This window comes from Cucumis melo, chromosome 10, assembly GCF_025177605.1.
Source record: "Cucumis melo cultivar AY chromosome 10, USDA_Cmelo_AY_1.0, whole genome shotgun sequence".
Lineage (NCBI taxonomy): Eukaryota > Viridiplantae > Streptophyta > Magnoliopsida > Cucurbitales > Cucurbitaceae > Cucumis > Cucumis melo.
Genome location: NC_066866.1, coordinates 7,940,949 through 7,966,191, shown reverse-complemented (window position 1 = coordinate 7,966,191; position 25,243 = coordinate 7,940,949). Strand labels below are relative to the sequence as shown.

Sequence of the window (25,243 nt, the reverse complement as noted above, 5' to 3'; positions counted from 1 at the left end):
GGAGATGGCAAGAAGCATGTTGCAAATGAAAGGCCTTTCGAATGATTTTTGAGCTGAAGCAGTATCGACTTCCATCTACCTACTGAATATCTCACCAATAAAGGTTGTCATGAATAAAACTCCATTTGAAGCTTGGTATGGCAACAAACCCAATGTAAGTCATTTAAGAGTTTTTTGTTGTATTTCTTATGCTTTGGTACCTTCTCAAGTTCGTCAAAAACTTGATAAAAAATCTGAAGAAAAAAAACATTTTTGTTGGTTATTGTACTCCAAAGCATATAGATTGTATAACCCTCTTAATGGAAAAATTCTCACAAGAAGAGATGTAGTGCTTGATGAGAGTGCTAGTTGGGATTGGTAAAATAATGAAGAATATGTTTCTCTGGTGGATGGTGAATTGACAAATGATGGAGAACAAACTGTGGTTGAATCCTCAATGGAAACACCTACCTCAACACCTCCATCGACTGCTCCATCAACACCACAAAGTTACCATTCTCCATTAAGTAATGATGAAACATCAAATGAACTACCATCTCAGAGGTTTCGGTCCATGGAAGATATCTATAATTCTTCTCAATTTGCTCTTATGGTTTATGACCCAGTGTGTTATGATGAGGTAGCAATCAAAGAAGAATGGCAACAAACAATGAAGGAAGAAATGACAGCTATTGAGAAGAAAGGAACATGGAAAATGGTAGACTTACCAGAAGCAAAAAAATGCAATTGACTTGAAGTGAGTGTATAAGACGAAATTTGCTGCAGGTGGGAGTTTAGAGAAGCACAAAGCTTGTCTTGTGGCAAAAGGATATGCACAGCAACATGGTATTGATTTTGAGGAAACTTTCTCTCCTATAGCTCGTTTCGAAACTGTAAGGTTTGTTCTAGCATTGGCAGCCAACAATAATGGTCGTTCTATCAATTTGATGTCAAATCAGCCTTTCTTAATGTAGAACTGCAAGAAGAAATCTATGTTGAACAACCAGAAGGTTTTGTTAAAAAGGACAGTGAAGAAAAGGTGTACAAATTAACAAAGGCGTTGTATGGGTTCAAACAAGCTCCTCGAACGTGGTATAGTAAAATCGACGAATATTTTCAGCAAAATGGATTCAAAAGGAGTACAAATGAGCCTACCTTGTACGTGAAAAAGGGAGGTAAAAATGATTTCATCATTGTTTGTCTTTATGTTGATGATATCATTTATACTAGTTCATCTAAATCTCTTGTTGATGAGTTCAAATCACATATGAAGAATAAATTTGAGATGACAGATTTAGGTTTGCTACATTTCTTTCTTGGTTTTGAAGTTTATCAAACTGATGGTGGGATATTTATCTCACAAAAGAAGTATGCCAAGGATCTTCTAAAAAAACTTTGGTATGATCAATTACAAGCCAGCAACTACACAAATGAATGTGAATGAGAAGCTGCAACAAAATGATGGTACAGAGATGGCCGATGCGCAGCGGTTTAGAAGCCTTGTTGGAGGCTTGATTTATCTAACTCATACCCGTCCCGATATTTCGTATTCTATTGGTGTGATTTCCAGGTTTATGCAATGTCCTTCAAGGGATCATTTCAGAGCAACAAAGCGAGTTATGCGTTACATTGCTGGAACTATAGAATATGGTATTACATTGCTGGATGATAAGCGAAGTGTGTAACGCCCTGAATTTTCGAGGTAATTTTTTTTTATCATTTTATGTAATCTTTCGGAAATTTAAATTTTGTAAAATGATAAAATAATAATATAATATTAATTATATTATTATTATTAGTTATTATTATCATTATAATTTAATATTAATACTTCTATTATTATTTAATATTAATATTAATATTATTATTTAATATTAATATTAATATTATTATTTAATATTATTATAATTATTAATATTAATATTTTATTATAAATTATTATTATTTTTATTTAATATATATATATATAATAATATTTTTATAAAAAAAAACCCTAAAGGCGCGCGACACCCCCCCTTCATCCCCTTCGTCTTCTTCCTTGCGCCGCCGCAGCCGTTTTTCAGCACCTTCTCCCTCTCCGTCCTTCACCCGACGAATACCGCCGGCCGCCTTCGTCTCTTCTCCTTCGTCGCGTCTCCGTCTCCATCTTCGTCTCTGTGGTGGTCGTCCGTCTCCGTCTACATCGTCGAAACTTTCCAGCTTCAACGTCCGATCGCCGCGGCCCCGTCCATTTCTGATCTCCTCTCGGGCTCACGACGCCAGCCACCGGCGTGCGCTCCTCCTTCGGTCGTCCGCCGCGTTGAAGCAGGGCCGGTCGTCGAACGCCTCCAAGCTGCGATTCATCACGGTCGTCGAACGCCTCAAAGCTGCGATTCATCACGGTCGTCGAACGTCGGAGATCCACAGCTCGTCGTTGCCCCCGTTTCACGCTGCAAACCCTACCCGACTCGAGCTAGCCGAGCCACCATCCACATCCGAGCCAAAAACCAAGTCGAGCCGCGAGTCACGAGCTAAGCCGAGCCAAGCCGAGCAGCGATCCAAGCCGAGCCGAGCCGCGAGCCGGCCAACCCAAGTCGCGAGCCGAGCCGAGCCGATCACCTCCAAGCCAAGCCGAGCTCCCTGTTCACCGAGCCACCTAAGCCTTCCTTCCTCCACTTCGGGTCACGGTGTGTCTTCGGTAAGGATGATTTTATGTAATTTACCCAATGTTGCTATAACCATTTCGAGTTTGAATATTGGAGTAAGACTTGGTCCTACCTTTCGTTCCTTGAAGGTATTAGGTAGTTGACGCTCAAATTCTCGGGTTCTGCGGCAGGCTTGTTTGGAGATAGCTTTCCTGTCCTTGGGTAAGTCAACGGATGTTGCTTAGGACCATTTAAAATGACTTCTACTAGTATCATCGATTAAAACCTTCGTGTTTTCGTTTAGGTGGATCCGTTGAGCGTGGACTCGATCGAGGGGCATAACCGAGTATCAGGTAAGGGTTTTCCTACTACTGGACCTCGGAGCGAGGCTGGAAACGTAGTAATCCACAGGGGATTACACGTTAATAACTGTACTGAATAAATGCATGTGTGTTTGACTTTAAGTATCGTTGCTATGTTCTTGTCTGATGTAAAGGTAACGCGACCGTTAGTTGTAGCTTGTGCGCCATCGTGTTTAAGGAATTGGGTGCGGATAGGCACCGATGCCGGATGTTCGGTATATTGTAGTTATGTCAATGGGCTACGTTGTGGATTGGAATGGTATGTCGATGGGCCTTAAAATTTTACGGTTAGGTACGTGGTAGTCTTTTGTCTGGATTTTGGTCATGGAGTCTGGTCATGGAAGGACGGCGAGTCCGGTGTTGATTGACTAGTTGACTGTATCTAGGGATATCACAATGGTGTGTGAAGCGGAGACGCATATAACTACCGAGGATGTAGTTGTCTAAATCTATATTATCTGACTGGCGAGGCCTATGGCGAAATTGTAATATGAGTGTTGTTGGGGTATGACTGTTGTAGACGGTTTAGTATGGACTGAGGGGTAATGGTTAGCTTCATCTATGGGGTAGTGTACCTTACGGATATGTGCATCCTTCGGGAGCACTAGACTGATATGTGCATCCTTCGGGAGCACTAGACTGATATGTGCATCCTTCGGGAGCACTAAACTGATATGTGCATCCTTCGAGAGCACTAGACTGATATGTGCATCCTTCGGGAGTACTAGAATGATATGTGCATCCTTCGAGAGCACTAGACTGATATGTGCATCCCTCGGGATCACTAGACTGATAGGTGTATCCTTCGGGATCACGAGACTGATATGTGCGTTCTACGGAACCATTAGACTGTTATGTAGGGTACCCCTAAATAGGAAGTTAACTCTTGTTCCCTAACGGGCCCAGTAGTGGGTCCCTTACTGGGTATATTAATACTCACCCCTTTTCTCTTCTTTAACTTTTCAGGTAAGGGTACAGCGAGGGGCAGACCGACTAGAGGCAGGAAGGATGCGTGAAGGCCATATGGATGCGTCTGGTTTTCCTTATGCTTCCGCTGATGTATTCTGTCAGAATATTTGGTTTTGTGATTTGAAATTGATGACCTGAGTATTTTATTTGAAACTTTTGTGACTGTGATTTAAAATAGGGCCCGAAACTGTTTTTGTAATATTTCTAACGTTTTAATGAATCGTAACCGGTCCGTTATGATTTTTGTGTTTTGTGGTCGAGTCTTAGCACTGAGTAGTGACCTTAGCTTAGTCCGGAAAGTTGGGCCGTTACAGTTGGTATCAGAGCCTAAGTTTCAGGTTGTGTAGGCTGACTTATAATGTGAGTCTGTGTTCTGTGTCCTTATGGCTAAAACGATCCTTGCCACTCGTCAGGTACGCTCTCATGAAATTATATGTATAACTCTATATGCATTACCTTACCTAAGTTAAACTGCGAAGTTAATTACCACTTATGACTAAAGGGATCATTGGTGGTTGTTAGGGAAATGCCGCCAAGGAGAGGTGCACGTAGGGGTGGCCGAGGAGGCCGAGGAAGGGGAGCAGAACGTGTTCAACCTGAGGTGCAGCGTGTAGCCCAAGCCACTGACCCGGCTGCGCCAGTTACTCATGCGGACCTAGCTGCCATGGAGCAGAGGTTTAGGGATTTGATTATGCATATGCGGGAGCAGCAGCAGCCTACCCCGCCAGCTCCAGCGCCAGCTCCTGCTCCAGCTCCACCTCCAGTACCAGTTGCGCCCCAGGTTGTGTCGGATCAGTTGTCAGCATGGGCCAAGCACTTGAGGGATTTCAGGAAGTATAATCCCACGACGTTCGATGGGTCTTTGAAGGACCCCACCAGGGCTCAGCTGTGGTTATCGTCTTTGGAGACTATATTCCGATACATGAAGTGCTCTAAGGATCAGAAAGTTCAGTGTGCTGTTTTCATGTTGACAGACAGAGGTACTGCATGGTGGGAGACTACAGAGAGGATGCTAGGTGGTGATGTGAGTCAGATCACGTGGCAACAGTTCAAGGAGAGTTTCTATACGAAATTCTTCTCTGCTAGTTTGAGAGATGCCAAGCGGCAGGAGTTCCTGAACTTAGAGCAGGGTGACATGACAGTTGAGCAGTATGATGCGGAGTTTGACATGTTATCCCGCTTCGCTCTCGAGATGATAGCGATCGAGGCGGCCAGAGCTGATAAGTTTGTTAGAGGCCTCCGACTGGACATTCAGGGTTTGGTTCGAGCTTTCCGACCCGCTACACATGCCGATGCACTGCACCTGGCAGTGGACCTCAGTTTACAGGAGAGGGCTAACTCGTCGAAGGTCGCAGGTAGAGGTTCGACCTCGGGACAGAAAAGGAAGGCTGAGCAGTATCCTATTCCAGTGCCACAGCGGAACTTCAGACCCGGTGGTGAGTTTCGCCGCTTCCAGCAGAAACCTTTTGAGGCAGGGGAAGCTGCCAGGGGGAAGCCATTGTGTGCCACTTGTGGGAAGCACCATCTGGGCCGTTGTTTATTTGGAACCAGGACTTGCTTTAAGTGTAGGCAAGAGGGGCATACAGCTAACAGATGCCCGATGAGACTTACGGGAAACGCGCAGAATCAGGGAGCAGGTGCTCCACATCAGGGTATAGTCTTTGCTACCAACAAGACTGAGGCTGAGAGGGCAGGCACGGTGGTGACAGGTACGCTTCCAGTATTGGGGCATTACGCCTTAGTTTTGTTTGATTCGGGATCGTCACATTCTTTTATCTCTTCCGCATTTGTGTTGCATGCCCGCTTAGAGGTAGAGCCCTTACACCATGTTCTATCAGTATCTACTCCTTCCGGGGAGTGTATGTTGTCGAAGGAAAAGGTGAAAGTATGCCAGATTGAGATAGCAGGCCATGTGATTGAAGTAACGCTGTTAGTCCTAGACATGCTCAACTTTGATGTAATCCTGGGTATGGATTGGTTGGCCGCTAACCACGCCAGCATAGATTGTTCCCGTAAGGAGGTAGCGTTTAACCCTCCCTCGATGGCCAGTTTTAAATTTAAGGGAGAAGGGTCAAGGTCGTTGCCTCAGGTAATCTCAGCCATCAGGGCTAGTAAACTGCTCAGTCAGGGTACTTGGGGTATCTTAGCGAGCGTGGTGGATACTAGAGAGGTCGATGTATCCCTGTCATCAGAACCGGTGGTGAGGGACTATCCGGATGTCTTTCGTGAAGAACTTCCAGGGTTACCTCCTCACAGAGAGGTTGAGTTTGCCATAGAGTTGGAGCCGGGCACGGTTCCTATATCCAGAGCCCCTTACAGAATGGCCCCCGCAGAGCTGAAAGAACTGAAGGTGCAGTTACAAGAATTGCTTGATAAGGGATTCATTCGACCGAGCGTGTCACCTTGGGGTGCGCCAGTTTTATTTGTTAAGAAGAAGGATGGATCGATGCGTCTATGCATTGACTATAGGGAGTTGAACAAGGTGACCGTTAAGAACAGATATCCCTTGCCCAGGATCGACGATCTATTTGACCAGTTACAGGGAGCCACAGTGTTCTCTAATATTGATCTTCGGTCGGGATATCATCAGCTGAGGATTAAGGATGGTGATTTACCGAAGACAGCATTTCGTTCCAGATATGGACACTACGAGTTTATTGTGATGTCTTTTGGTTTGACGAACGCTCCGGCAGTGTTTATGGACTTGATGAACAGAGTGTTTAGGGAGTTCCTAGATGCTTTTGTGATCGTGTTTATTGATGATATCTTGATATACTCCAAGACGGAGGCCGAACATGAGGAACATTTACGTATATTTTTGCAAACACTTCGGGATAATAAGTTGTATGCAAAGTTCTCGAAATACGAGTTTTGGCTGAAGCAGGTGTCCTTTCTGGGCCACGTGGTTTCTAAGGCTGGAGTCTCTGTGGATCCAGCTAAGATAGAGGCAGTCACCAGTTGGACCCGACCTTCCATAGTCAGTGAGGTTCATAGCTTTCTGGGTTTAGCAGGTTATTATCGACGGTTTGTGGAGAACTTTTCTCGTATAGCTACTCCTCTTACTCAGTTCACCAGGAAGGGAGCTCCTTTTGTTTGGAGCAAGACATGTGAGGACAGTTTCCAGAACCTTAAACAGAAGCTAGTTACCGCGCCGGTTCTTACTGTACCTGATGGTTCCGGCAGTTTTGTGATTTATAGTGATGCTTCCAAGAAGGGTTTGGGTTGTGTTTTGATGCAACAAGGTAAGGTGGTCGCTTATGCTTCTCGTCAGTTGAAGAGTCATGAGCAGAACTACCCTACACATGATTTAGAGTTGGTAGTAGTGGTTTTTGCTTTGAAAATATGGAGGCATTATTTATATGGTGAAAAGATACAGATCTTCACGGATCATAAGAGCTTGAAATACTTCTTTACTCAGAAGGAATTGAATATGAGACAGCGAAGATGGCTTGAGTTAGTGAAGGATTACGATTGTGAGATACTGTATCATCCAGGCAAGGCAAATGTGGTAGCTGATGCTCTTAGTAGAAAGGTATCACATTCAGCAGCACTTATTACCCGACAGGCCCCATTGCATCGAGATCTTGAGCGGGCTGAGATTGCAGTGTCAGTGGGGCAGTCACTACACAGTTAGCCCAGTTGACGGTACAGCCGACCTTGAGGCAAAGGATCATTGATGCTCAGAGTAATGATCCTTATTTGGTTTAGAAACGTGGCCTAGCAGAGGCAGGGCAAGCGGTTGAGTTCTCCATATCCTCTGATGGTGGACTTTTGTTTGAGAGACGCCTCTGTGTGCCGTCAGATAGTGCGGTTAAGACAGAATTATTATCTGAGGCTCACAGTTCCCCATTTTCCATGCACCCAGGTAGTACGAAGATGTATCAGGACCTGAAGTGGGTTTATTGGTGGCGTAACATGAAGAGGGAGGTAGCAGATTTTGTTAGTAGATGCTTGGTGTGTCAGCAGGTTAAGGCACCAAGGCAGAAACCAGCGGGTTTATTACAACCCTTGAGCATACCGGAATGGAAGTGCAAAAACGTGTCCATGGATTTCATTACAGGACTGTCGAGAACTCTGAGGGGTTTTACAGTGATTTGGGTTGTGGTGGACAGACTTACCAAATCAGCGCACTTCGTTCCAGGTAAATCCACCTATACTGCTAGTAAGTGGGCACAGCTGTACATGTCTGAGATAGTGAGATTACATGGAGTGCCAATGTCGATTGTTTCTGATAGAGATGCTCGTTTCACTTCTAAATTCTGGAAGGGTTTGCAGACTGCTATGGGCACGAGGTTAGACTTTAGTACCGCTTTCCATCCACAGACTGACGGTCAGACTGAGCGCCTGAACCAAGTTTTAGAGGATATGTTGCGAGCGTGTGCATTGGAATTTCAAGGTAGCTGGTTCTTCCACTTGCATTTGATGGAATTTGCTTATAATAACAGTTATCAGGCTACTATTGGCATGGGGCCATTTGAGGGCTTGTACGGCAAATGTTGTAGATCCCCGGTTTGTTGGGGTGAGGTGGGTGAGCAGAGATTGATGGGTCTTGAGTTAGTTCAGTCTACTAACGAAGCGATATAGAAGATTAGATCACGCATGCATACCGCTCAGAGTAGGCAGAAGAGTTATGCAGATGTGAGGCTGAAGGATCTTGAGTTTGAGGTAGGGGACAAGGTGTTCTTAAAGGTAGCACCTATGAGAGGTGTCTTACGATTTGAAAGGAGGGGAAAGCTGAGTCCCCGTTTTGTTGGGCCGTTTGAGATTCTGGAGCGGATTGGCCCTGTAGCTTATCGCTTGGCGTTGCCACCATCACTCTCGACAGTTCATGATGTGTTTCATGTTTCTATGTTGAGGAAGTACGTGCCAGATCCATCCCATGTAGTGGATTACGAGCCACTAGAGATTGATGAAAACTTGAGTTATACTGAACAACCCGTAGAGGTGCTGGCTAGAGAGGTGAAAACGTTGAGGAATAAAGAAATTCCTTTGGTTAAAGTCTTATGGCGGAATCACTGGGTGGAAGAGGCTACATGGGAGCGAGAAGATGACATGAGGTCCCGTTACCCCGAACTGTTCGAGGAATAAAACTTTCGAGGACGAAAGTTCCCTAAGGAGGGAAGAATGTAACGCCCTGAATTTTCGAGGTAAATTTTTTTTATCATTTTATGTAATCTTTCGGAAATTTAAATTTTGTAAAATGATAAAATAATAATATAATATTAATTATATTATTATTATTAGTTATTATTATCATTATAATTTAATATTAATACTTCTATTATTATTTAATATTAATATTAATATTATTATTTAATATTATTATAATTCTTAATATTAATATTTTATTTTATATTATTACTATTTTTATTTAATATATATATATATAATAATATTTTTTTAAAAAAAAACCGTAAAGGCGTGCGACACCCCCCTTCATCCCGTTCGTCTTCTTCCTTGCGCCGCCGCAGCCGTTTTTCAGCGCCTTCTCCCTCTCCGTCCTTCACCCGACGAATACCACCGGCCGCCTTCGTCTCTTCTCCTCCGTCGCGTCTCCGTCTCCATCTCCGTCTCTGTGGTGGTCGTCCGTCTCCGTCTACATCGTCGAAACTTTCCAGCTTCAACGTCCGACCGTCGCGGCCCCGTCCATTTCTGATCTCCTCTCGGGCTCACGACGCCAGCCACCGGCGTGCGCCCCTCCTTCGGTCGTCCGCCGCGTTGAAGCAGGGCCGGTCGTCGAACGCCTCCAAGCTGCGATTCATCACGGTCGTCGAACGTCGGAGATCTGCCGCTCGTGGTTGCCCCGTTTCGTGCTGCAAACCCGACTTGACCCGAGCTAGCCGAGCCACCATCCATATCCGAGCCAAAAACCAAGTCAAGCCGCGAGTCACGAGCTAAACCGAGCCGAGCCGAGCCACGAGCAGCGATCCGAGCCGAGCTGCGAGCCGCGAGCCGAGCCAAGGACCGAGCCGAGCCGAGCAGTGATCCGAGCCGAGCCGAGGACCGAGCTGAGTCGAGCAGCGATCCAAGCCGCGAGCCGAGTTGAGCCGAGCCGATCACCTCCAAGCCAAGCCGAGCTCCCTGTTCACCGAGCCACCTAAGCCTTCCTTCCTCTACTTCGGGTCACGGTGAGTCTTCGGTAAGGATGATTTTATGTAATTTACCCAATGTTGCTATAACCGTTTCGAGTTTGAATATTGGAGTAAGACTTGGTCCTACCTTTCGTTCCTTGAAGGTATTAGGCAGTTGACGCTCAAATTCTCGGGTTCTGCGGCAGGCTTGTTTGGAGATAGCTTTCCTTTCCTTGGGTAAGTCAACGGATGTTTCTTAGGACCATTTAAAATGACTTCTACTAGTATCATCGATTAAAACCTTCGTGTTTTCGTTTAGGTGGATCCGTTGAGCGTGGACTCGATCGAGGGGCATAACCGAGTATCAGGTAAGGGTTTTCCTACTACTGGACCTCGGAGCGAGGCTGGAAACGTAGTAATCCACAGGGGATTACACGTTAATAACTGTACTGAATAAATGCATGTGTGTTTGACTTTAAGTATCGTTGCTATGTTCTTGTCTGATGTAAAGGTAACGCGACCGTTAGTTGTAGCTTGTGTGCCATCGTGTGTAAGGAATTGGGTGCGGATAGGCACCGATGTCGGATGTTCGGTATATTGTAGTTATGTCAATGGGCTACGTTGTGGATTGGAATGGTATGTCGATGGGCCTTAAAATTTTACGGTTAGGTACGTGGTAGTCTTTTGTCTGGATTTTGGTCATGGAGTCTGGTCATGGAAAGACGGCGAGTCCGGTGTTGATTGACTAGTTGACTGTATCTAGGGATATCACAATGGTGTGTGAAGCGGAGACGCATATAACTACCGAGGATGTAGTTGTCTAAATCTATATTATCTGACTCGCGAGGCCTATGGCGAAATTGTAATATGAGTGTTGTTGGGGTATGACTGTTGTAGACGGTTTAGTATGGACTGAGGGGTAATGGTTAGCTTCATCTATGGGGTAGTGTACCTTACGAATATGTGCATCCTTCGGGAGCACTAGACTGATATGTGCATCCTTCGGGAGCACTAAACTGATATGTGCATCCTTCGAGAGCACTAGACTGATATGTGCATCCTTCGGGAGCACTAGACTGATATGTGCATCCTTCGAGAGCACTAGACTGATATGTGCATCCCTCGGGATCACTAGACTTATAGGTGTATCCTTCGGGATCACGAGACTGATATGTGCGTTCTACGGAACTATTAGACTGTTATGTAGGGTACCCCTGAATAGGAAGTTAACTCTTGTTCCCTAACGGTTCCAGTAGTGGGTCCCTTACGTGGTATATTAATACTCACCCCTTTTCTCTTCTTTAACTTTTCAGGTAAGGGTACAGCGAGGGGCAGACCGATGAGAGGCAGGAAGGATGCGTGAAGGCCATATGGACGCGTCTGGTTTTCCTTATGCTTCCGCTGATGTATTCTGTCAGAATATTTGGTTTTGTGATTTGAAATTGATGACCTGAGTATTTTATTTGAAAATTTTGTGACTGTGATTTAAAATAGGGCCCAAAACTGTTTTTGTAATATTTCTAACGTTTTAATGAATCGTAACCGGTCCGTTATGATTTTTGTGTTTTGTGGTCGAGTCTTAGCACTGAGTAGTGACCTTAGCTTAGTCCAGAAAGTTGGGTCGTTACAGTTGGTATCAGAGCCTAAGTTTCAGGTTCTGTAGGCTGACTTATAATGTGAGTCTGTGTTCTGTGTCCTTATGGCTAAAACGATCCTTGCCACTCGTCAGGTACGCTCTCATGAAATTATATGTATAACTCTATATGCATTACCTTACCTAAGTTAAACTGCAAAGTTAATTACCACTTATGACTAAAGGGATCATTGGTGGTTGTTAGGGTCAGGAGTTATTACTTGGAGCTCGAAGAAACAAGCAATTGTTGCTTTATCATCTTTGGAAGCAGAATATGTTGTAGCAACTTCAGCAGCATGTCAGGCAATTTGGTTGCGAAGAATGCTAACAGAACTCCAACATGAGAAAGAGGGAGCAACTGTGATATTCTGCGACAACAAAGCAACGATCTCAATGACGAAAAATTTGACATTTCATAGCCGGACAAAGCACATTGATATTCGCTTTCATTTTATTCGTGATTTGGTTGCAAAGGAAGAAGTTTCTATGTCATATTGCAGCACACATAAGCAGTGGGCTGACATTCTCACAAAATCTTTATCAAAGGAGAAGTTCTGTTACTTTAGACCTATGGTAGGTATTAGCAAATTTGAATCAAGAGGGAGTATTAAAGACTTATTCAAATTACGTGATTATTTAAATTAATGTTTTTTAATTTATTTTTCCGTTAACAGGTTAAGTTAGTGGGTTGTTAAGTTAGTGGGTAAGTGGTGTAAGAACGTGTTTATTATTTTTAGTAAGTGTCAGATTTTTGTAAGCCTTTAATAAGGCATTTTAATTGATTATTCTCATATGAAAAAAAGAGAAATTTTTCTGGCCTGGCCTGCTGAATTTCTACTTCTATATCCTTATAGTGTCTAAAATTTCTCTAACACTATGTCCGCCATCCACGAAGCTCCTTCCGTCGCGTCTGAAGTTGAAATCTCTTCATTTCCAACCGTGCGTCCCAGTCGGAGAGTTTCGACCGTTCGTCTCTCTGTCTTTGCCTCTCCGCACTCTAAAGTCGAGCTTCAAGCTCCGTCTACAAATGATCCCGACCATAGACAGCTTCATCTCGGGCTGCTCAGATCACTGTCTTCGACAGCCATCGAATGGCCGCACTCAATCTTAGTCGCTGCCTCTACCTTGTCGTGAAATTGTGGGTTTTGTGGTAAGGGTGAAATCGTGAGTTTTTGCGATTGTTTGCTTCCTCACTATATTAATGTTGGATTAATTGTTGGGTGCAATATTATCCGTGAAGGTGTGTTTAGAGAGGTGACGCTTGAATTTTTGGAGTTCATGACAAGTTTTATTTGGAGTTCAATTCTCCATTACTTGGGTATGTTTGTAGAATTGGTGAATTAAATGGATGAATTTGTTTGCGAAAGTGTTTGATTTTTCTATCTATGATTAGGTTGTTTCATTTGGACTTTAGTTCAATCAAGGAAAATAGGTAACTTAAGGTAAGAGATTTCTAGTAACTCCAAATTAAATTGAGATGAATTGTATGAGGTATGAGATAAATCGTATGAGACCTGGATGTATTGATGACTCACTGGATTGAGATTGACTTTTTATAGTCAACCTTTCCATGTTTTACTTTTTTAGGCAAAACTAGTATGAAACGTAGACCGACGACGGACAAGGACTCGTGATCACCATATAGGAACCTTTCAAAAACTCTTCCACTTTTTGTTTTATTGTTTTTTATTTTTTTTGAGTTTTGATGACTAAAATAAGATTTATGTTTAGAATGATTGTATGTTTCTGGGTGACTCAAAACACAAAAACTTTTGAACTTATACTTTTTTTTTGTTTGATATAGGGGCTCGAATTAAACTTTTTTTTTTGCTGTTCATGTTTTAAACAGTTTTTACAATCTTTTATGTTTATGTCACACCCCTCTCGGTTCACCTACTCTCAACCGAGAGATGGCGTGATGTCAATCGATGTCACTTTCCTTCTGAAACAACATCAATGACCTTGAATACTAAACATTTTGCAATGCTAAACAACCTAAATAAATTTAAACTTATGCAGCGGAAAAACACGATAGACATACATTAAACAAACTTTATTACACAACCTCAAAATAGGTTAAGGCTAAACACCATTGATTATAGGCTACACTTTTAAACCAAACAGAAACAAAACAATTGAAACAACACAAAAGTGAACCTAAGTACTGACCAATAGTAGCAAAACTATCAACAACTTTGCACAGCAAATGGGAGGCTCTGAATAATCATGAACTCTTTTTGGAAAATGGGAAAACATTTGAAAAATGTGAGCTAAATATCCCAGTGAATGACAGTTTTATAAAACATAGTTTTAAAATAAGTAAACTTTAGTCTTTTTCATAAATGATTCATAAAACGTAATATAAACATAAAATATTAAAACTCTTTCCACTGTTGGAAATATCTTTCTCTATCATTTAGAATCTCTTTTATTACCTAAAACAAATCTCTATTTCTTTGTCTCTGTTAGTTCTATACCTTAGAAACTTGATCACGATAGTAACTAGCTCAACCTACTGTGCCTGAAACTCAATCGTGATTATATCATATCTGAACTCGGTCATGATGATGTCATGCTTGAACTCGGTCAAGGTAGCAAAGAGCTATTCATATATGGTAGCGGCTAAGTGGTTTGCATAGCCCCATACCCTTGAAACTCTATGCACTTTGATCGTTGAGAACTCGGTATATAGAGTAAATATGGTTTTCTCACTTTAAAATATTCTCATCAAACGCATGCTTTCATAAACTCTTTCTAAAACCGAAACAACTATCCTTTCGAACCTCGAAATTACTCATAAATTATATCTTGCATATATCATCAATAAACATGTTAAGCTAAGCAATAACCAAATTAGCTTAACTTTTGTTACGTTGTTAAGCTAAGCAATAGCTATATTCTATGGACAGCTTGTCGTGAACTTTACTGCAAAATGGTATTCGTTTCCTGCCATGGATCGTGTTTTCGAAGGATTAGCAAAGAAGATGAAAAATGTTATTTTTTCGAAAGCAGACATTGGTGAACTGAATGTAACTTTTATTCCATCAAGGCATGTTTGAATTACTTTTCAAATACTTCAAATATATATATACACATATACATATGTATATATGTATATATATGTATACATATATGTATATATATATATATATATGTACATACATATATATTATTTTAAACACTTTACAAGTCATTCTAAACCCATCTTCAGTAGATTTTGTTTATGTTTATGATCAGGATTTTAGGATTTTTTTTTTTCTGTCACTCAAAACTAAGTTTTTTTTCTTTCTCCTTTTTGAAGAGTGTGGTGGAGGAGTTTGAAGTGAATGACATTCCTTCATATCTATTCTTCAAGGATGGGAGTTTGGTTGAAAAATTGCAGCGTCCATGTATCGATCTACTTAAAAGCACTGTATCCAAACATGCTACATGAAGTAGCACTTTACAAAAGGGTTTACTTTTCTTTGCTTTTTTCTTTTTTTTTTTCGGGACAACTACAAAGGATTGATTTTATCAATCATCAATAATAATGCTACAAGTTTAGACATAATTTGGGGTTGGATCTAGTTTAGGTTTTATTCTTTTTTCTTTTCTTTAAATAAGAAATATAATTTTTTTTTAATAATGCATTTCAAAAAAGTAATGTCAAAAATAGGGTGGGAGGCAAACTATTGACAAAAATAGAGTGGTTTTGTGGAAGTCGTGTACTCCGACTTTGCTAGGAAATCGTAGGCGGGATCCACGACTTAAATGCGTGGACCCCACTCCCTTCTTTTTTTAATTCAAAGATATTCAATATACATATTTATTTATTTATTTAGTATTTAATACGTGGGTCCCACATGTAATATATATTTATCTATTTATTATTTAATATGTGGGCCCCACAAGTTATTTATTTTTAAATTTAAATATTATATATATCTATTTCTATATTTATGTAATATTTAATTTGGGAAAATAAGTAAAAAAATTTGGGAATATTTTTTTGAATAATGCATTTTTAAAAAATAATGTCAAAAATAGGGTAGGAGTCAAACTGTAACGCCCCAACAAACTCGTTTTTGTTCATTTTACTATTAATATTTATGTATGGTCTTGGAAAATTCAAATTATTGGGAGAACCTTATCATTTTGAATTTTCCGGTTTATTAAAGTTGGGATTTTCCATTTTTTTTGTTATTGAGTATTTTTCTATTATTTTACTTATTTTAGTATTTAGAAATTATTTAGTGAATTATTGCTAATTGAAAGGAGGGTTAGTTGATTTTGGTGAGATTTGGAGAGAGAGAGGAGATGGTAGGTTTGGGTTATTTAAAGGAAAAGAAAACGAGATATTGTTTTATAAAAGCCTTGGGTCTCGTGCGTAAAGAAGAAGAGATAAATCAAAGAAAGAAAGAGGGGAAAAGAAAAGAGAAAAAGGGAGAAAAAAAATTAATAATAAAACCCTAGCCGCCGCACGCCGCCACCGCCGCCGCCGCGAACTCGAGCCCCCAAGCCTTCCCCTCTCTGTTCAGCAGCGCAGCCGAGTCTACAGTCCACCCGAGCCGTCGCCGAACTTCCAGCCGCGTCGAAAGATCCGCCCAAGCCGATCCGCGCACGCCGAACGTCCGCCGGCACAGCCCATCTCTCGCAGCCGTCGTCCGAAGCTGAGCCCGCGTCACCCTTCGCGATTCGCAGCCGATCGGTCAGCCAGCTGCGTCGCGCCGCTTCGATCCGACGCAGCGCAGTCAAAGCGTCCGTCTACAGCCGTCGCCGAGCGAAGCCGCGGTGTAGCCGGACCACCCGCAGCCGTCGCGCCGTCCGAAATTCGGAAGTTAGCGCCTCGCGCGCGAAGATCTGACCCGGCTGAAAGCCCACTCCGCGACCCGAACCGATGCGTGCCTCCAACCCGATGCCCAGCCCGCGCCGCGCGCCTCCGACCCGAAACTCAAGCCGCGTGTACCTGTGAGCCGAGCAGCGCCCGCGTGCGAGCCGCACGTACGTAGCCTCTGTGCTGAGCCGAGCCGCGCCTGTCTGCACCACGAGCCGCGCCTGTCTGCGCCGCGAGCCGAGCTGGTCTTCAACCTCCAAGCCGAGCCGGTCCCTGTCCTTTTTCCAGCCGAGCCGCCAAGACTAATTTGGCTCCTCCCATCCAATTTTTGGTAATTAAATTAATTATTTTGGCATTACCCAATAAGACTCAATGTATTTGGACACTAAATAATTTAATTTGGAATTAAATTAAATTATTTTCCTTAAGGGACGTCTTGGACCAAGTAACTGCTGCAGCGTGGGATTTCTTCAGTAGGGGCTCAGCTTTGCAACCTCTTTCTAGGGTAAGTCATTTCACTGAGTTTTGAACCGTTAGTCGTTGGTGACTTAATTACGAATTTTGGCGTATTAAACAGTTAGGACCTTGTTGCTTGGAAAGCACACTTGCCTCGCGGTTAGAACTCGCCAAGTAAATCTCCAGGTAAGAGACTTCTACTACTAGCTCCATGTTTGGAATTATGAGGTCACGTATACCTTCAATTGTGCAAGTTGAGGACTAGACTGTACGATGCATGAAATTAATGATAGTATGATGCGATTGATGATATGGTTATATTATAGCATGATGTTGTGATGACGAGAACTGTTATGGCTGTACGACGGATGTTGAGATGGAGAGTGAAATGATGATTTATCTGTTATGATTATATGATGATGCCATGTGTATGTATGCTGTGATTAGAGTACCTGTTAGCTTAACCTATTAGAGTCGTACCTGCATGGGTGTCCTTCGGGATCACCACCTATTTAAGACTGTGCGGTCCGACGGGACACCAGTCTAGCATGGATATAGATATGACTCGAGTGACTCGACGGGGTCCTCGCATCTCGATTGTCCTAGGTGTCCCCCGGGACACCGAAGACCAGAGTTACGTTCCCACGGGAGCGCATGATGCACGTGTTCGGGAACGTGCCAGAGATTGGGTACCAGTTACAGGACTCTGATAGGAAGCTAACAGGCACCTACTGGACTAGTAGTGGGTCCCTTACTGAGTATTTTATACTCACGCTTTCCATGTCATGTTTTCAAGTAGAGGACGAGGTAAGGGCAAAGGCAAGCTGGCGAGCGACCAGAAGTGACCGTGGCGAGCCATAGGGATTTCTGCTTCCGCTTATTCTTGTTTTTGACTTTAGTACCTGAGTTTGAGTATTCTTCACTATTTACCATTTTTTTAAAGTAGATAGGGCCCGAGTAGGACTTTAGAACGAAATATCATTTTTGCATGTTACTTTGTTTGGATTTTCATAAATAAAATTCTAAAACCTTATGCGTTTTTGCTAAATTTTTGATCTAAACCACTTGTCCTATATTTAGTAATGACTTCGACTCAGTATAAGGAGTTGGGTTCTTACAGTTGGTATCAGAGCACAGTGTTTTAGGTTCTGTAGACTGACCCACGATGTAAGTTATTGTCTTGTTTTGGTTTTACTTCACCCTATGGCTATACGGTCCTTCGGCACTCGCCAGGTATGTCTAAAGCCTTGCTAATGCTAAGATTACAATTTTGCCTGAATAGACTAGACCTAGAGATAGGTGTGTTAAGTCCTTGTGGTGAAAAGTTTTGTTGGTGAATTTTAGGGAGAATACCGCCACGTAGAGGTGCACGCCGAGGAGGTGGTAGGGGAGGCAGAGGAGCCGGTCGTGGCCAGCCGGAGGCGCAACCTACTGTGCCGATGGTCGACCCTAACGCACCAGTCACCCAGGAAGATCTCGCCGCGATGGAGCAGCGTTATCAGGACATGCTGCAAACTGCTTTGGCGCCTTTCCTCGCCGCCCAGCAGAACCAGCCGCCCCTGTTAAGGCCCAGACCGTCGTTCCTCCAGCCCCTGAGGAAGCTCAACCCGTACCAGTTCAACTGTCGGTCGGGCTAAACACTTACGAGACTTTAGGAAGTATAATCCTAAGACCTTCGATGGATCCATGGACAACCCCACAAAGGCCCAAATGTGGTTGACGTCAATAGAGACTATCTTCCGGTACATGAAGTGCCCAGAAGACCAGAAGGTGCAGTGTGCAGTCTTCTTCTTGGAGGATAGGGGCACCGCCTGGTGGGAGACTGCTGAGAGAATGCTGGGGGGCGACGTCAGCAAGATAACTTGGGAGCAGTTCAAGGAGAACTTCTATGCTAAGTTCTTCTCTGCCAACGTGAAGCACGCCAAGCTGCAAGAGTTCCTAAACTTGGAGCAAGGCGATATGACTGTGGAGCAGTACGACGCCGAGTTCGACATGTTGTCCCGTTTTGCTCCCGATGTGGTAAGGGATGAGGCTGCCAGGACGGAGAAATTCGTTAGGGGACTCAGGCTAGACCTTCAGGGCATTGTCCGAGCTCTCCGGCCAGCCACTCATGCTGATGCACTACGTATAGCACTGGATTTGAGCCTCCATGAGAGAGCTGATTCGTCTAAGGCTACCGACAGAGGGTCAGCCTTGGGACAGAAGAGAAAGGTGGAGACGCAGCCTGACGTAATATCGCAGCGAACTCTTTGGTCAGGAGGTGTCTTTCAAAGACACCGACGGGAGCTTGCAGTAGCCGGGAGGACTCTGAGAGAGCTACCCGCTTGTACTACCTGTGGGAGAGTCGACGGAGGTCGTTGCTTGGCTGGCAGTGGAGTCTGCTTCAGGTGCAGACAGCCGGGGCACACTGCTGACGCGTGTCCTCGGAAACCCTTTGAGACGACACCGCCCCAGCCTTCTGCTTCCCAGCAGGGGAGAGTTTTTGCCACTACCCGGCAGGAGGTCGAGCGAGCTGGTACCGTGGTGACAGGTACGCTCTCAATTTTGGGGCATTATGCTTTTGTACTATTTGACTCTGGGTCATCCCACTCGTTTATATCCTCTGTTTTCGTTCAGCATGTGGGTTTGGAGGTAGAACCTTTGGGTAGTGTTTTGTCTGTTTCTACTCCATCTGGGGAGGTCCTGTTGTCCAAAGAAAAAAAAGGCATGTCGGGTAGAGATAGCGAATCATATGTTAGACGTGACCTTACTAGTGTTAGACATGCAGGATTTTGACGTGATTTTAGGCATGGATTGCTGTCAGCTAACCATGCAAGTATAGACTGTTTTGGTAAGGAAGTTGTCATTAACCCTCCCTCAGGGACTAGTTTCAAATTTATGGGGGCAGGCATGGTATGTATACCCAAGGTCATCTCAGCCATGAAGGCTATTAAACTACTCAGCCAGGGTACTTGGGGCATCTTGGCAAGCGTAGTAGATATTAGAGAGCCAGAAGTTTCCCTATCTTCCAAACCAGTGGTAAGGGAGTACCCTGATGTTTTCCTCGACGAACTCCCAGGACTTCCGCCTCCCAGGGAGGTAGACTTCGCCATCGAGTTAGAGCCGGGCACTGCCCCTATCTCGAAGGCCCCTTACAGAATGGCTCCAGCCGAGCTAAAAGAGTTGAAGGTCCAGTTACAGGAGTTGCTGGACAAGGGTTTCATCCGTCCCAGTGTGTCACCTTGGGGAGCCCCAGTGTTGTTCGTGAAGAAGAAGGATGGGTCGATGCGCCTTTGTATTGACTACCGAGAGCTGAACAAGGTGACAGTTAAAAACCGCTACCCCTTGCCCAGGATTGATGACTTGTTCGATCAGTTGCAGGGAGCCACTGTCTTTTCCAAGATCGACCTGCGGTTAGGCTATCACCAGTTGAGGATTAGGGACGGTGAAATTCGCAAGACGGCCTTTCGTTCGAGGTACGGACATTACGAGTTCGTTGTGATGTCTTTCGGCTTGACTAACGCTCCTGCAGTATTCATGGATTTGATGAACAGGGTGTTTAAGGACTTTCTAGACTCGTTCGTCATAGTCTTCATTGATGACATCTTGATTTACTCTAAAACTGAGGCTGAGAACGAGGAGTACTTGCACCAGGTTTTGGAGACTCTTCGAGCCAACAAGTTGTATACCAAGTTCTCCAAGTGTGAATTCTGGTTAAGAAAGGTGACGTTCCTTGGCCACGTGGTTTCCAGCGAGGGAGTTTCTGTGGATCCAGCAAAGATTGAAGCGGTGACCAACTGGCCTCGACCGTCCACAGTTAGTGAAATTCGAAGTTTTCTGGGCTTGGCAGGTTACTACAGGAGGTTCGTGGAAGACTTCTCACGTATAGCCAGCCCGTTGACCTAGTTGACCAAGAAGGGAACCCCTTTTGTCTTGAGCCCAGCATGCGAGAGTAGCTTTCAGGAGCTCAAGCAGAAACTGGTGACTGCACCAGTCCTGACAGTGCCCGATGGGTCGGGAAGCTTTGTGATCTATAGTGATGCCTCCAAGAAGGGACTGGGGTGTGTCCTGATGCAGCAAGGGAAGGTAGTTGCTTATGCCTCCCGCCAATTGAAGATTCATGAGCAGAACTACCCTACCCACGACTTGGAGTTGGCAGCTGTGGTCTTTGCACTGAAGATGTGGAGGCACTACCTGTACGGCGAGAAGATACAGATTGACACTGACCATAAGAGCCTGAAGTACTTATTCACTCAGAAGGAGTTGAACATGAGGCAGAGGAGGTGGCTCGAGTTGGTGAAAGACTATGACTGCGAGATTCTGTACCACCCAGGTAAAGCAAATGTAGTGGCTGACGCGCTGAGTAGGAAGGTTGCACATTCAGCAGCGCTGATCACCAAGCAAACCCCCTTACTCAGAGATTTTGATAGAGCCGAGATTGCAGTTTTAGTAGGGGAGGTTATCTCACAGTTGGCTCAGTTGTCAGTTCAGCCAACCTTGAGGCTAAAGATCATCGTTGCCCAGCTGAATGATCCTTACTTGGTCGAGAAGCGTCGTATGGTAGAGACAGGGCAAAGTGGGAACTTTTCCATATCCTCCAATGATGGCCTTATGTTTGAGGGACGCTTGTGTGTGCCGGAAGACAGCGTAGTCAAGACAGAGCTTTTGTTTGAGGCTCACAGTTCCCCGTTTACCATGCACCCTAGGAGCACGAAGATGTACCGGGACTTAAGAAGTATCTATTGGTGGAGAAACATGAAGAGGGAAATGGCAGACTTTGTCAGTAGGTGTTTGGTGTGCCAGCAGGTGAAGGCACCTAGACAGCGTCCAGCCGGGTTGTTGCAACCCTTGAGTGTGCCAGGGTGGAAGTGGGAGAGTGTTTCGATGGATTTTATTACGGGACTACCCAAGACCCTAAAGGGCTATACAGTGATCTGGGTTGTTGTCGACAGACTCACGAAGTCGGCCCATTTCGTGCCAGGAAAATCAACTTACACTGCCAGTAAGTGGGGGCAGTTATATATGACAGAGATTGTGAGACTAGATGGAGTACCCGTATCCATCATTTCAGACAGAGACACTCGTTTCACATCGAAGTTCTGGAAAGGACTTCAACTTGCTTTAGGTACGAGGTTAGACTTCAGCACGGCATTCCACCCTCAGACTGATGGTCAGACAGAGAGATTGAACCAGATTTTGGAAGACATGCTGCGGGCCTGCGTGCTAGAGTTTTCAGGAAGTTGGGACTCTCATCTGCATCTGATGGAGTTTGCCTATAATAACAGCTACCAGGCTACTATCGGTATGGCACCGTTAGAGGCTCTGTATGGCAAGTGCTGTAGATCTCTTGTCTGCTGGGGCGAGGTTGGAGAGCAGGGGATGCGAGGCCCCGAGTTAGTGCAGACTACCAATGCAGCCATACAGAAGATCCGAGCTCGTATGCTGACAGCACAGAGCAGACAGAAGAGTTATGCTGATGTACGACGTAAGGATCTCGAGTTTGAAGTGGGAGACATGGTCTTTCTGAAGGTAGCACCTATGAAGGGTGTTCTGAGGTTTGTGAAGAAGGGGAAGCTGAGTCCACGCTTCGTAGGGCCGTTTGAGATACTGGAGCGGATTGGCCCCGTGGCTTATCGCTTGGCGCTACCCCCATCTTTTTCTGCAGTGCATGACGTATTCCATGTCTCCATGCTGAGGAGGTATGTCGCAGACCCGACGCATGTGGTGGACTTTCTTTCAGCCACTGCAGGTCAGCGAGAACTTGAGCTATGAGGAGCCGCCTGTCGAGGTCTTGACAAGGGTGGTCAAGAAGCTTCGTAGTCGAGAAATTCCACTGGTCAAAGTCCTTTGGCAGAACCATGGAGTGGAAGAGGCCACGTGGGAGAAAGAAAAGGACATGAGAGCTCAGTACCCCGAGCTATTCGAGGATTAGAACTTTCGAGGATGAAAATTTTCTAATCTTAAAGTGAAATCGCACATACTCCAAAGAAACCCCATTAATGAAGAACCAAATCATGCAAAACAAAATCATATGAAATAAAAAAGAACAACATCAAAACAAAAACATCAGGAATCTCTAAAATAAACAAATCCCAAAAAGAATGTGCGGATGAAAAAGCGAAATTTCCAAAGTGGAACCAAATATAAAAGGTGGGACTGGGAACACAAGAAACAGAGCAGAAAGTTAAATACCCAGGGGAAGAGATAAACGAAGGAAGAAGAAACGAAAAAAGAAAGATCAAGAACTCACCGGCGACGATATGGGTCTCCTCGTCGTGGGTCTCCGTCTCCGAGAAGAAAAGACGTGGAGATGAGAAGAATGGGGTTAAGGTTGGGGTTTTCGTTGTGTGTCGTTCATCGTTTGTGAGGGGAGAGATTTTGAAGAAGGAAAGGGGAGTGTGCGAGAAGAAGGAAAGGGAGGGATCTTGAAGAAGGAAAGTGAGGGATTTTGCCTTTTCTTTATTTTTTTTATTTTAATAAAAATATTAAATTAATTTTTTTAATGCCCTTACATATTATGACGGCAAATAGCTATCATATATTTGGGCATTCTGAAATTACCATCTTTTTCCGCCAAAAATCCGTTTTTTGACATTTGATGACAGTTATTTGTTCCATCCTATCAATTCAAAATGGAACTAGCTGTCATAATAGGAGGTTTTTCTTGTAGTGTATTGTCCATGAAGTTGGAACTTTAGTTTCATGGATGCGTACCTGATTCTTTGATTTGTGAATGATAATACTAAAAGATTATCCTATATATTATTCTTTGTTGACCAAATATATGTGTGTTTTTATACAGGAAAAAGAAAAGAAAGACAAGACTTTACCCCATTTTGTATATTATATTCTTACTTTTCCTTATAAATTCAGCCATTCATCTTTGCATTGTGTTCATAGTTGTTCCGCATTTCTCCTTAATTCAAACCCTTTTTTCCTAAAACCCTTATTATTCTTCCCTTTACTTATTTCAGAGATATCAAAATGGCAGATATGGGAAAAGTTATAACATGCCACACTCTTGCCTCGTGGAACCAACAACTCCTCAAAGCCCAACAATACAACAAGCTGGTACTTTATTAATTATTATTGTCACACACACACACACACACACACACATATATATATATATTATTACTTCTTTCTTTTTCTTGCGACTTTTTTTTAATATCTTCTACAAATTTTTTTTTCTTTTATTATATATTGTCTTTATGTTAAGATGATAGGGTCGAGACAACAAACTTTTTCGCTATATTCTTATACTTGTATAATATAAACCATTTTGAACATAAGTAGTCTTCATTATTTAACTTTTAAAATATTTCATACAAATTATATAATTTTATTTATTTCTAACATATATGTTCCGATTTATGAGAATCAAAATCTAATCAAGTTCACAAGTAAAATATAAATTTTAAATTTGATAATATTATACTATATATGGTGGAGATAGAGATAAGGACAGATATTTCTAACACTTATGATCAATAATCGAATTAGCTTAATTTTTGTTACGTTGTTTATCTAAGCAATAGCTATATTCTATGAACAGCTTGTTGTGAATTTTACTGCAAGATGGTGTGGTCCGTGTCATGCCATGGCGAGTGTTCTTGAAGAATTAGCGAAGAAGATGAACAATGTTATTTTTTTGAAAGTAGACATTGATGAACTGAATGTGAGTTTTATTCCATCAAAGCATGTTTGGAATTACTTTCCAAATACTTATATATATATTAATTTTAATACTCACAAGTCATTCTAAACCCATCTTCAATTTTGCAAGTTTATGATCATCAGGATTTAGGGTTTTTTTTGTCACTCAAACTAAAGTACTTTTTTTTTCCTCCTTTTTGGAGAGTGTGGCGAAGGAGTTTGAAGTGGCTGCCCTTCCTTCGTATCATTTCTTGAAGAATGGGAGATTGGTTGAAAAATTCGAAGGTGCAAAGAAGGATGTACTGAAAAGCACTGTATCCAAACATGCCACATGAAGTAGCACTCTACAACTTTTCTTTACTTTTTTTTTTTTTTTTTTTTTTGGGACAACTACAAAGGATTGATTTTATCAACCATCAATAATAATGCTACAAATTTAGACATCCACAAATGAAAATAAGAATTCAGCCCGACTATGAATTGTTAGTTGATTTCGGATTGGATCTAGTTTAGGTTTATTTTATTTTTTTTCTTTAAAAAGATATTTTGTTAAGAAAAAAAAACAAAAACAAAACCAAAATGTATCTGTGAAGTGTTAGAGAATAGCTCTTCAATTCATTTGCAAAAGTACCAAGTGGGAGGCATCAATAAAGGTGGCATCTTCCAAAAGATAAAAAAGGAAACTCTAGAATGACCTTTGA

General features: G+C 43.1%; 1 protein-coding gene across 2 annotated transcripts; it reads left to right on the top strand.

Annotated features, from left to right (window-relative positions):
- Window positions 1-23,767: 23,767 nt before the first annotated feature.
- LOC103502658 (thioredoxin H1-like) lies at window positions 23,768-25,033 on the top strand. Of its 2 annotated transcripts, none has more exons than XM_017047793.2 (3): window positions 23,768-23,957; window positions 24,442-24,564; window positions 24,758-25,033. In XM_017047793.2, exons 1-3 carry the CDS (start codon window positions 23,871-23,873, stop codon window positions 24,875-24,877), a joined length of 330 nt encoding a protein of 109 aa, XP_016903282.2. In that variant the 5' UTR covers window positions 23,768-23,870; the 3' UTR covers window positions 24,878-25,033. The 2 variants fall into 2 exon arrangements, with proteins under 2 accessions (XP_016903282.2, XP_016903281.2); XM_017047792.2 differs by having other exon boundaries at window positions 23,770-23,957; window positions 24,746-25,033.
- The last annotated feature ends 210 nt before the right edge of the window (window positions 25,034-25,243 follow it).